The following is a 12,345-nucleotide window of genomic DNA, read 5'->3' as shown; positions in this document are numbered from 1 at the left end:
CATGTAAGCTATTTTGCAGTTCATGGTTTTTGAAAGCAAATCTCAATGATATTCTAAGCTATCTCCAGTTTAACCTCACGACCCAGCAAACCGATCTACAACCCATTCATTTGTTGATTGCTCGCCAAAATATGCCCAAATTTTCGTTTTGTCCGAAAAAACGCAGAATGTCGCTATATAATTGTTGTCCACTAACTCTTTCAAAGTTTGAATTTAGTCCGTATTTATTGTGAAGTCTTTTGAACCTTATACAAACTGACCTGTATATTTAACGCGTAACTGATACTTAACTTATGATAAGCGAGAGGAAGAAAAATAAATCATCAACTTCATAAAACGCAGTTACCTTTGAGATGAACATTTCCAAGCACTCTCTCTTCAAGAATTTGCCCTGACTGGTCCAGGAATGAATAGCTGATCTGATGGAAAATTTTGGTCTCAAATTATGACAATTTTGAAGAAGGGTTACACGGTTATCAACTTTCTCATAAGAACATGTTTGAAATTTGAAGAAGTTTCATACTAAGGTTATCAAGTGTTCGTTTTAGATTTTGGTGTATTTTGGTTCATCATCGTATTATATAATACCTGTCAAACTGTCTATAAACAAGTGATAGGTAACGCTAAAATATACTAACCTTCACTGTATAATTTCCCGGCTGTCTCTCCGTGTCAAAGAAAGTCTCGAAGGATGTATTTAAACAAGACATATTTACCGCTGAGTCTATTGTTACATTTTGCATCAGGGTTGAGATGTTCAGGTGCAATGGACAATCAGGGCAATATATGCCCTGACAACAGAAGCTGTAGGTACCTTAGGGTTAAAAAGAATTAGATCTAAAATTGAAATTTTTTAAGCTTTCATTTTATATTTCACATCAATTCCCCATATTCCCAAATGAAATATGAAAGCTTGACGTGTTATTTAAGCATTGTTAAACTTCTTATATCAATACCAACCTGAAATGCGTAGATTTGACCCAACGATGGCAGCTATCGACGTTTCAAGATCGTTGAGTGTCACCGCCAATTTTCGTGTCCCTGTTTAAGAAGAAGTGATTTAGAGAAGCATTTAATTATTAAAAATTGCAATAAAGCATTTCTTAAAAAACATATTTAGATTGCTAAAAAAATGACGACGTTTCGACTTTGGCTAAACGTCATTATCAAGTCAAAAAAATATTTAGAAGTTGCATTCTACATAATTATATCAAAATAACAATGGGTGATAAAAAGCTACACCGTAAGAAAAGAACAATAGTAATTAAAAAAAAAGTTTGGCACGTATGGAGTCCGTCTGGATATTTAAAGTAGGCTTGAAATTCTTGATGAACAGCATTTCAAAGACTAAACAATCAAAATTTTCTTAGCACTTTCCTAATACTCTAAATTGGTTTTCTTTAAAGAGGTGGTTGCTATAGCGAGTTTCCACGAAATGTCGACCGATTGCCGAATATTTGTGCTCTGCAATGCGCTGATGAAGGTGTCGGGCTGTGTACCCGACATAATCTGCATCGCACAGATCACATAAAAAAAGATAAAGAACGCATCGCCGATTCACAATTGAAGGCTTGATTTCTTTGGGTTTAAGAACTTGTCCCAGTTTCTTGCTCACAAAAACAGGCTGCAATGTAGGGAGAATCTTATGGCTAAGATCGCGCAACTGCTTCCGAACCGCATTAGCGGCCACTTGATCTTGGAATGGAAGACTAATTCTTACTGTGTTGCTGTCATCGGTGTTTCTTTCCGTTGTACCACCAGTATATCACCGAGCCTATGCCCTTTCGTCTACCACGGAGGCTTTTAAAGCAGAATGTGTCAAATTGCACTCTATTTTCTGTCGTCTCGACTACTGTATGGACCTTATTCATTCCGCTATCAATAATTTTCTTTTTATAAATTTTTCGGCAGGCATAGCGGAAAGAAACACCGATGATAACAACACAATAAGAATTAGTCTTCCATCCAAAGATCTTTTCCTACGGTTTAGCTTTTCATCACCCATTTTCATTTTGGTATATATAGACTGCAACTCAAAAAAATTTTTTTGACTTTAAATGACGTTTAGCAACTTCGAAACGTCGTCTTGGTTTCTAGCAATCTTAATATGTTTAAAGAAATGTTTTAGCGCATTTTTTCATGGTTAAATCGCTGTTTAAGATTTAAAAATTTACGCCGTTCCTTCAATAATCCTTGCTGATACTGATCCACTATTTTTTTTAAGAATTAACCCACGGTTTGAATTCAGTAAGTACTCTGGGTTACGAAATGAAGTTCATGAAATCAGGCTTCTCCGGAGGAAAAGAGTAGAACGCGAATTATAGCAAGTCCTCTCTTATCTAAACTTTCTTTCCCCGCTGGTAACCGTTCACTTGCAAACTAGCTTTTTTAGTCTCTAGCTTTTTTCTAGTTTTATGCATTATCCTTCTCCTTTTTTTTTTCTTTTTTTAACATAATTTACCTTTAAAAAAAGTTGACGACGTTCCGAAGCAGCTTCGATTAAGAAAAAAGCCAACCAAACAAAAAATCAACAAAAATAGAAAAATTTAAAAAGGTGAAAAAACAAAAAAAAAATTAAATAAATAAATAAGAATGAAAACAACAACAGCAAAAAAGATACAAAACAACATTACAAAACACACACACACACACGCAAAAATTAAAACAAAAATAAAAACCAAACCGAAATACCTGGTTTCGTCCAGAATAGTCTTTTCCCAGAAATGGGCCTTTCAAAATCTCCATTCGGCCTACTCATGCCAACTGATATATGATCGTTGCCGTCTACATCCATTCCATACACCTCCATACGATAGAAGCGACATTTTTCAAGGAAGATTGGCTGCGATGATTGCTCTTCGTACCTTCAAACGACAGGTCACGAAAAATTTAAACATAACTCTGGCTGTCTTAAAAATTCAAGAGAATTGGCTTTCTATCCTTCGAATGAATCGCTTACCTGTCCCATTGAAGATGTCTAGTGAATTTGTTTACAGATATAATTGGACTTCGGTTATTTACACTCTTGTTTGATTTGGTGTTAACTTTTACAAATCCGAATTCCATGACATTATACTTCCACAACTCGCATGAATCGTCGCACGCAGCGTAAAAGACGTAGGTACCGCTCTGAGGAACCTAAAAATGGTAAGTAGGCGATTAAAGTTTGTCTTAGAAGCTGGAAAATGAAAGCAGACTGTGTGAGACTAACAAAGAATGACTAATTTTTCATTTTCTCCCAAAGAAAACGAAGCAAAGTTTTAATGAGCAGGAAGAACTCCACTTTCATGTTTACCAGCAAGTAAGCTGTCAATCTTTGCGCGTATCTGTCTTCCAAATTGATAGGAGCATCAAAATCTGGCAAAACTATCCGGCTTCCAGGCGGACCTTGAATGAGTGGATGTTCGCGCATGATTGATTTACTCCTGGCTTCGTAATTTTTCATTTGATACCATGTCTCTCGTAGCACTCCCTTTGCCTCGGTAAGCGAATCTGACGTGGATAGACACATTGCAACGTGTTAACTGCTACTTAGGGTAAAAGAGAAGGAGGGGGGAGGGGGGGGGGAAATATAAGACCGCCTAAGAATATGAATACTAAAAAAAATGGGATTTTCTTCCTTCGCTCATAAGATTGTTTAAAGGATGGGAAAGAGTTTGTAAAAGTTGTAATTTATGCAATCTCAGCCGTTTACACTTATTCTATTAAAATGAGCATGAATTTCTCGACCCCGACGCATCAAGTCGATGACTGTAGGAATAGAAATAGTTCCTAAAAGGCTTCGAATACGCAGCCTTAGTTATGTGATCCAAAGGAAGGCTCTAAAAAGGAACTTTTATGTCGAAAGAGAACTAATGGCAACTTACCAATAGTTTCCACGACAACTTGGCACAGGACAAGAGAGACATTATTACCCGTCAACGTTATTTTCAGGTAATTTCCTAGCGCTGGTGGTGAGCAGTAAAATTTAAATTGTTGGGTTACTCCATCATATTTCACCAATTTGGAGCAGGTTGAGTCTCTGCCGTGTGGACTGTTTAATACTCTTACGTTGATCATCCCGTTATCCCGTAGGCAGCAATCAACTTTATTAGTGATTACCACAGAGATTACGTACAAATGTTTATCAAGGTTAACTTGCCACCAAGGGTTCGACTCCTAAATAAATAAAAAAATGAAATAAGTGTTGCGTTAGAACTTAACAGAAAGCAAATGAGAAACAAACACACACACAAAACAACGCTGAAATAAATGTCACAATTAGTTAACCCAATCTTTACATAAGCAATGAATATTTGGCTTTTAATTATGTGAAAGGAAATCCAATGCATTGACAGTGGATTCTTCCCTTTGTTATGACAATTCCTTACCCTTCCTGAACGAAAGCAGGTGGTGTAAGATTTATCAATAGCCAAAGAGGACTCATACGGCAGCAAAACACTGGAACAAGTGGTTTGACTTCGGTTTGACAAAGAAGCTTCTGCATGACGAAGAAAAAAACATAGGCACTATAGTTTGGAAGATGCTTGAATTGCATTTAGCTTGAGTAGAGTGAAAGACTCTGTAAATAGTAAGACCTAATGTATCAAAATACAAATAGTATTTGAAATTTGCCACCGTTACGGTGACCAACGCGTTTCAATTACCTTGAAGGAAGAAAAAGAGGGATGTTAGGTAGCAAGGAACAAATAATGCATCGAAAGAGGAGACCAAAACCAAAGAAAGCGGTACAACGTACTCTTAGAAATTATGAAAATAACAGCAAGAACCCTCATAAGCCTTAATGTAACGGTAACGATCTAAATTTAATTGTAACTTTTCAAATAGATGAGGGAAATGGTTTAGAAAGGCGTTCTCTATTCATAAAAAATGTGTTACAACGAAAGCTTTCAGTTTTTAGTTTAAAGCCTTTTAAAGCTGAGATATCTGCTCGAGACAGAAATGAAGCAATGTGTAGTGAAAGTAAAGCAAGCTTGAACATTATCTTGACATGATAAAAGGCGTTCTCCATTCAACATTTCTTAAAACGCAAGCGTCCAGCTTTATGTTTATAAAGTCTTATTGAAAACTCTGAAGTCATTGCCCAAAAAATAAATGTAAATATGCCAAATGAAAGTGTTAAAATCTATTTTCCCTTTAGTTTCCCTTTATTTATTTTGACACTTAGTTTCTTTCGTGTTTCTCAGAAGTTTTTAGACTTTAGGCCACAAAGTTACTTTTTAAGAAGTGCTTTACCGCAGAACGCCCTTCTCTTGCATAAATATGCATATTAGTGCTAAGCATATTACAATTTACCCGATCTTTTCTGACACAATGGGTATCTATGTGATTTGCAAGCACCATTCTTTATTCTGGATAAACCAGCCGGAAGATAAGCACAGGCTAGGTCATCAACGTCCCTAGTTGGATGTCCTGACATCCACAACGAGTCATTCAAAGAAGTGCCATCAAACCACGTCCAGTCATCATATTGACCTCTCATACCAATGAAATAGTTGTTATGACTTGAACGGTAGGATCTGATTCCTTCTAACACAACAGAGAAAGCACGTCTTAACCCTTCCGTTGAAATCTTTGCCAGAGTACCTCCTTCGAAATTGCACCTTTCCAAGGCTTGCTTCCAGTTTACTTTGTTGTCGGTATCTAAGGAAAAGCAACCCCCATGGAATGGAAAAAAGCTGGGACTGCACCAAGAAGAAGAAACTACGAGAAAAAACAAAACAATCCGATTCATTTTTTTTTTTACTTTTTAGTTAATTTAGATATCAACGGCAGCCTAGAGATAATAAACTAAGGATGAGGTTATTTTAATATCATCATTCAATAATATCTTTAACCTTTTATAAAAACATGTAGAGATCCCAGTAAAGATTTAAGTGTCAAACAGGGAACAAAAAATTAAGTGATATCAGTCTTGACATAAAACGTCAAACTACCTGATTATGTCTTAAATAAGGAATTGAATGGAAATAAGTTCAGTCACAAACCTTGAAAGGCGTAGACGCGATTCGCCCAAGCTCCTCCTTTTCCGTCACCTTCGCAATTATCACTCTTGCCATATCTATCAAAAGTCCTATCGGCTGTTGCACTGCCGTAACACTCCCCGCCATACTGAACTGAAAACATGCGGAAGCCCCTTTTGCGAGCCACTATAGCGCATTTTTCGATAGAGTTCTTACGTTTTTTGTGCCATCCTGTCAATAGCGGATCTTTTCCTTCGAGTGATGCAATTGCACGCGAGCGGCGATCTCTGTAGCATCCAATATCGATATAATCTATTTGAAATGTAAGCAATTTAATTATTACGCAAAACCGTTAATTAGAGACATTTCTAGACGTGCAAACGTTAGCTACAACTGACTAGTAAGCGATGATAGGCCAAAAATAAAGTTGCATATCCGACACACCCAAAATTTTCGAACAAATGGAAAATGACTGAAAAGTTTCGATTCGAGAATCTAAAACAAAACAAAACAAGAAAAAAAATAAATTGATCAGACTGAATTGTACTATTTAAATGAATTTGCTAAAAAATAAATTCTAGAGTCATTTCGGGACATTTATTTTCCGGAAACTAAAAACTCAAGTGTTTTACGGTTCACAAATATCAAGCCACTAAAACTGTACGTTCCAACCGCTGAAAAGTATATTACGGAAACAAACTCGTGGAATTTATTAGCAACATCATTGACTCCTATTCAAGTGTAAAACATGGTATCATTACATCCATTAACGAACCTCGAATGATGTAAACATTGTTTGCCCATGTTCCTCCTTTTCCATCGGCTTTGCAATCGTTACTCTCATTATATCTGTTGAAAGTATGTTCTGCCTTTGCGCCGGTCATGCACTGCCCACCATATTGAACAGCAAACATGGTGAATCCTCTTTTTCGAGCTGCAAGGGCACACTTTTCAATCGCTCTCGTACGCACATCGAACTTCTCGGCAGAGATGGGGTCTGCTCCTTCAAGTATTGGAATTGCTCGATGAGGCTTGTCTGCGTAGCATCCGACACTTCTATATTCCACTGAAGGTGCAGATACTTCCAAACGTTTAAAAAAAATGAAATTATTGCGACAAATCTTACGGATCAGCCATATAAAATAGGTTAACAGCTAAAGAAATTCATGGGTGAGGTCTACCGATGTTGAAGGCATGATGTATCATTGGTATATCTTATGTTAGGTTGCTGTGGAGTATCTTATTACGCTGCAGCACTTTTCGATTTTAACTGGATTTTGTACAGCTCTGTGGGCATCATAACTGACAAGTAAATTAAACCCACTTACCAGTTTTATTACATCGTATTTTAGCCTTCATGATTTGATCCACAGATAATGCTTGATCATAAAACTGCAAGCAAGAAATCCTGCCGCGGAACTGCATTTTCCTATTTTTTGAGGCTCCAACAAGAACATTCTCATGCGTCGCTAACTCCATTTTAGCTAAAACAATTTTTCGCATGACGATGTTATCGTTTACCCATATAGTTGCCATACCGCTGTAGTACTCATACGTAACACCGATGAAATTCCAAGAGTTTGCTTTAAGAACGCCCTTTTTATGTATGAGATAACTCCTAGAACTTTCCCGTTCCTTAAAAAGCACTTCGACTCCGAGGGTTGAATGGAAGACCGTCATCGAGCAACCGTGATCTATTATTTGACCAGTGCTAGAATTACTAAGATGCACCCAAGCAAATATACTCATCGAAAACCTTGTATCGATTTCTCCGCGATTTTCCAATTCCACATGGCTATTGTTAGTTCCTAGAAACAAGGAGCCACTTGGATTTCCAAAAGGACCTGGTTGTAAGGTGATGTCACTGAGCACAGCCATATTGGCTCCACTTGGACTGAGATCCACAGTTTTGTTAATACCACCCACGAAGAAGAGAGCCACAGGGAGGGGCACATCTAGAAGCAGAAGTAAAAACATAAATTATTCGGACAGATTCTGAATAATGCGATAAACGACGTAATGTTTTTGAAACTTTTAACACCCTTAAAGCGCAATAAAACATCTGAAACACGATCAACTACGGAGTAAATCACTTGAGTTTATCAATCGGATTAGTGGAACTATGTCTGAACAAAGCGTAAACCAGTCAGCAAAACAACTTCACTTAAAATGGGGTTATGTTGAGCGGTTAATCTGTGAGGCTGTTTTGCCTTCGAAATTATCTTTAAAGCAGATGCCATTCAAATATTTACATTGATTACAGTTGTTATTACAAGTTGTTAAGAAACGTACCCAGTGGTTCTTCACAAATGTATCTCCTAAGACTGGTGCAAGGATCGTCATTCCAGCCCCATCCATACCCACGCCAATTTGAATCCCAACTAACAAAACTTTGGAGAGATCCACACTTGCCATCACCACTTGGTTCGGTAGGCTTCCACAAAGCTCTGTGTACGTTTGACACCTTTTCGCCGTCTACCCAAGTCCAGCGTACCTTGCTCTTTAGCCCAAGAAAAAGATCCAGGTCTTCAGAATTTAGATGTTTTCTCAGATTGGCAAGGGCTTCCAGTATATCAACGCTTTTGGCAATGGCCATTTCGCTATTTTGTTTGTGGCACAAAGTTCGCGCCAAGCGCCACTCCCGTGGTGATTCAAAATAAAACATGAAACAAGATTTTCCTACTCCGTACCAACCGGGCTGACATCCAGAAGTCAAACGATTATCTGAAAATTAACAAAACCTTATTTTAAGCTTACTTAAACACTAACCGATGTAAGGTAAATGTATCTACCTTACCAACTATAATTTCCTTGGATTTGTGCTTTTTGTTAAAACGAAGGTAGCATCAACGGGTCGAAACAATTTTCCAATTGATTACAACGTTGTGAGACGAGCGAGGCCCAGCAGTAATTTTATTTCTTAATTAATAGACATATTATTTTTTTAAATACAGAGCTGGATTTCAAAGTTTTTATTTGAGATATCAACCATTATCACCCACAACTAAATTCGCGCGATTTAATTGGCCATTTTACCTCACGTGGTGCGAAATCACTGGACAGTTATTGCGCAATGGCCAAAGATTTAAAAAATGTTTCTCTTTAAAAATCGTTCAAAATGAACAACGCGCGGTTAATTTTCCTACCTGGCTCAGTTACATTGAGAGCACAAAGAGAGAATTCAATTTTTCCTTTGCAACAATCCACGGCACTGTAGTCGTCCAGACTTATCATGGGTCCACTGTTATCCCTTTTGATAAAATAAATCTTCCTGCAATTTCGAGACGGTCCGTTGTCATTAAGGACAACCGCATCCAACGGATAGTTATCATAGTCAGACAGATCTAGTTTTTCCCTAACGAAACTGTGTCTCCTGGATGCTTCAGAGTAGATAAAATAAGAGGTTTCTGTGGGAAGTCCTCGTGGATGTTTGAGAGTAAAACGGAATTCTTCGGAGTAGAGACTGTGTTCAGAAGGTCGAGAGGATATTTTATAATCTTTACCCATATAAGACGAAACGTAATACGTGGTTTCATCTTAAATGAAAGATAAAAGAAAAACAGATTGTTAGGTAGCACCACTATCAGCGCAGAGGTTTGTAGTTCAACCATTTCTACTCATGCAACATTGGCAGAGTAATCATTTTGAGCTCTTTAATTTGAATATTCAAATATCCTCTAAAAATTTCGTATCAAGAATAACAATAAGGGTCACCATTTTTGAAATAGGTTAACACTCAGATGGAAATCATAATGTGATAAAGGTTTGCTATCAAATATACTCTCTCTAAAGAAAGTAATAGGAGGTCCCAACCCGATAAGGGATGTTAGAAACATCATTTGATTCATCTTTTTGTTAAAAATTTCCAGTTATAACAGTATATAGAACATGCTGAAGTTTGATAATGACACAAATAAATGTCTATTTTCAGGAAAAAGAAATCAGACATAAAAGAGGGAGCCGTTTAACACCAGCGTAAAGGAAATCAAAATAGTTTCTGTACCTGTTTCCCGACAAGGTCCTCTTTGAAAGGTGAAGTCGTCCAGGGCTGCATCCCCTAAATCACCACCTCCTCTGATGCCATCAATGATTATCTTTTAGAGCAAGGGAAAAAATAGAGGCTGATGATAGGATACATTGTAAAAAAGGGGCACTGCCATTTTGACTGCCAGATGACACACAAGCTGCCTTTTTTCGAGAATGCTCTGCCTCTTTTATTCCCTATTCAAACCTGAATACGATATCACGGCTGCTTCTTTATTCTAATAATATGCGGAATCAGGTTCAAGAACCTGCCATTTTGTTATGGTTGGCCTGATGCGATATAGGAAAGGACAACAGAGCAGGGAGCTAGAATCAAGTGTCGAGACATTCATGTTACCTGATACGTAAAGTTGCTGTAGATACTTAATTGCCCTTGTCTCCAACGGTCTCCTTGATCTTTCGACCGCAACCATATTGGTTGTAACTTCTCTCCAGCCTTGATTCTAATATACATAACCACACAACCCATGTGTGAACCAAACATATGGTAGAAGAAGGTCATACATTGTGGACCCCGCATCCATGGACTTGTCAACCTCGCGGTGTCTCCAGGCTGGCGAGGACTTGAAGCATCAATATAAATGTACGAGCCAGTGCCTTGATAAAAGGAAAGTAAACAGTCGAGCCTGTATCAAGCAGCAACTAATTAAGTGATCACCCTTTGTTAAGCGGTCACTTGAACTATTATGATGAAATCATTATCCAAATAAGTCCAAACACCAAAATCAAACCGAGGAAGGCAAATGGTGAGACTGGAGAATTTTTAAATAGCTTTCCATATTTCCATCTGATTTTTCCTCACTTAATTCCTCTTTTGTCAACCAAAACCATCTTTTTTAAAAAAGGGTTACGATTGAAAACTGTACTCTCAATGAGTTTTCCATAAAGAAGAAAAAAAACGAACTTACGATAAAAGAGAGGAGTCAATTTGATGAACATTACGACTCGTTCTACCCATTATGTATTCCCTACAAAAAGTGCATCACCATCTAAGTTTTTGGTAAAAAATATAAGCGAAAAACTAAATAAATTCCATGCTGGTTTCGCAAACAAAGTATGACTAATCGACAATTAAAGATTAGTTAATTCTTTAACTGACCAATAGGAATGGTATTAAATCGACCGTACCTGAAGTATGATCACCGCTGGGTCCGGTCTGATACTTGGGTGCTCTGTCTCCTTGAGGAGTCCACTTGAAAATGAAATTTAAATCATTCTTCCAAAAGCAAAAATTCTTGTCGAAGTTACAGTTTCCTGCAGTATAAAAATTGTTGTGAGCATTGTTTGGAAGAAAAAATTACTAATGGAAAGCGGCTTGACGAGAAAAATACGCTGAAATATATCTAGAAAAGTAACGATTAAGTTACAATTACGAAGAAGACCTAAAACGGTGATCTGCATTTGGAACCGACATCGCATAAATATCAGAAGCTACAATTATGTTGGTTCAGACGTGCAAGCAGTAATAATCGTATATGACAGATACGAGTGAAAAACCTTGTTGAATGCTGTCAAGTTCACTTTCGTCGTCACACAGCCCATCAGTTAAAATGAAGCTATCCAAAGCTATACGGCTTGTGTAATTTTTGCCAGGAGTTGCTTTCAGCGCAATCTGTAACAACAGAAATTATTTCAGTCGAAACAAATAGTGAGGAGGGTTCAGTTTAGATTAGCACCAAACTTATCATGGATGATAATTTTTGTGCATGGCTAGAGGTCTAGCCGATTCATTAAATCCTTTTACGAACCATCCTGAGGATGTTCCTTGTAAGCCAAATCGCAAATCGGTTGTAATCAGATTTTGAGTGAATCCTGTTATATACACGGTAGTTTTGTTTACCTGCAATAGGCTAACAAAAGGAGTAAAAATAGATTGCTCCGAGTGTAACATAACAACTTAATGATGTAGGAAAAGAAGACATCTGTAACTGAGTAGGACTAAATCTAATTTTCTGACAATTTCCTCTCACATTTTGTTTTCTACCTGGAATTCGCCGGTGTAGCCGATACCAATGCTACCTTGTATCCACCTATTTCCCTGATCTCCAGTTTTCTGCCATATCAAGTGATCCTCTTGCTGCCTCCGGACTTGAAGCAGGATATCAAGTTTTCCAACTTTCTTCCCGGACATGTGATATGAGAAGCGAAAACACTTTGGTCCCAGCATAAGAGGACTCAATAGATGGATGGACCGATTTTCTTTTATAGGTTGAGAAGTGTAAATGAAGTTTCCTTCGTGTGAAATTGTAAAATAATGTTACGAAAGTGTTATCACAGAGTTCAATTTAAAAAAGATGTTCACCTGCACTTTTTAAATTTGATATCTAGCACTAATTGA

General features: G+C 37.5%; 1 protein-coding gene across 1 annotated transcript in view; it reads right to left on the bottom strand.

Moving 5' to 3' along the window:
• LOC113685627 (uncharacterized) overlaps window positions 1-12,345 on the bottom strand; it is a 43,216-nt gene that overhangs the window by 23,715 nt on the left and 7,156 nt on the right. Inside the window, exons 7-25 of the mRNA XM_089205016.1 lie at window positions 11,992-12,239; window positions 11,505-11,619; window positions 11,136-11,261; window positions 10,345-10,604; window positions 9,967-10,057; window positions 9,110-9,499; window positions 8,256-8,687; window positions 7,292-7,918; window positions 6,739-7,044; window positions 5,988-6,275; window positions 5,296-5,703; window positions 4,371-4,480; window positions 3,867-4,158; window positions 3,296-3,492; window positions 2,960-3,138; window positions 2,692-2,864; window positions 961-1,041; window positions 639-814; window positions 347-419 (exon numbers count right to left, since the gene is read on the bottom strand). Coding sequence (XP_089061142.1) covers window positions 347-419; window positions 639-814; window positions 961-1,041; window positions 2,692-2,864; window positions 2,960-3,138; window positions 3,296-3,492; window positions 3,867-4,158; window positions 4,371-4,480; window positions 5,296-5,703; window positions 5,988-6,275; window positions 6,739-7,044; window positions 7,292-7,918; window positions 8,256-8,687; window positions 9,110-9,499; window positions 9,967-10,057; window positions 10,345-10,604; window positions 11,136-11,261; window positions 11,505-11,619; window positions 11,992-12,239 — 4,572 coding nt within the window. The remainder of the gene's footprint in view (window positions 1-346; window positions 420-638; window positions 815-960; window positions 1,042-2,691; window positions 2,865-2,959; window positions 3,139-3,295; window positions 3,493-3,866; window positions 4,159-4,370; window positions 4,481-5,295; window positions 5,704-5,987; window positions 6,276-6,738; window positions 7,045-7,291; window positions 7,919-8,255; window positions 8,688-9,109; window positions 9,500-9,966; window positions 10,058-10,344; window positions 10,605-11,135; window positions 11,262-11,504; window positions 11,620-11,991; window positions 12,240-12,345) is intronic.

This window comes from Pocillopora damicornis, chromosome 4 (genome assembly GCF_964200805.1).
Source record: "Pocillopora damicornis chromosome 4, jaPocDami1.2, whole genome shotgun sequence".
Classification (NCBI taxonomy): domain Eukaryota; kingdom Metazoa; phylum Cnidaria; class Anthozoa; order Scleractinia; family Pocilloporidae; genus Pocillopora; species Pocillopora damicornis.
This window is presented reverse-complemented; position numbering and strand designations above follow the sequence as displayed.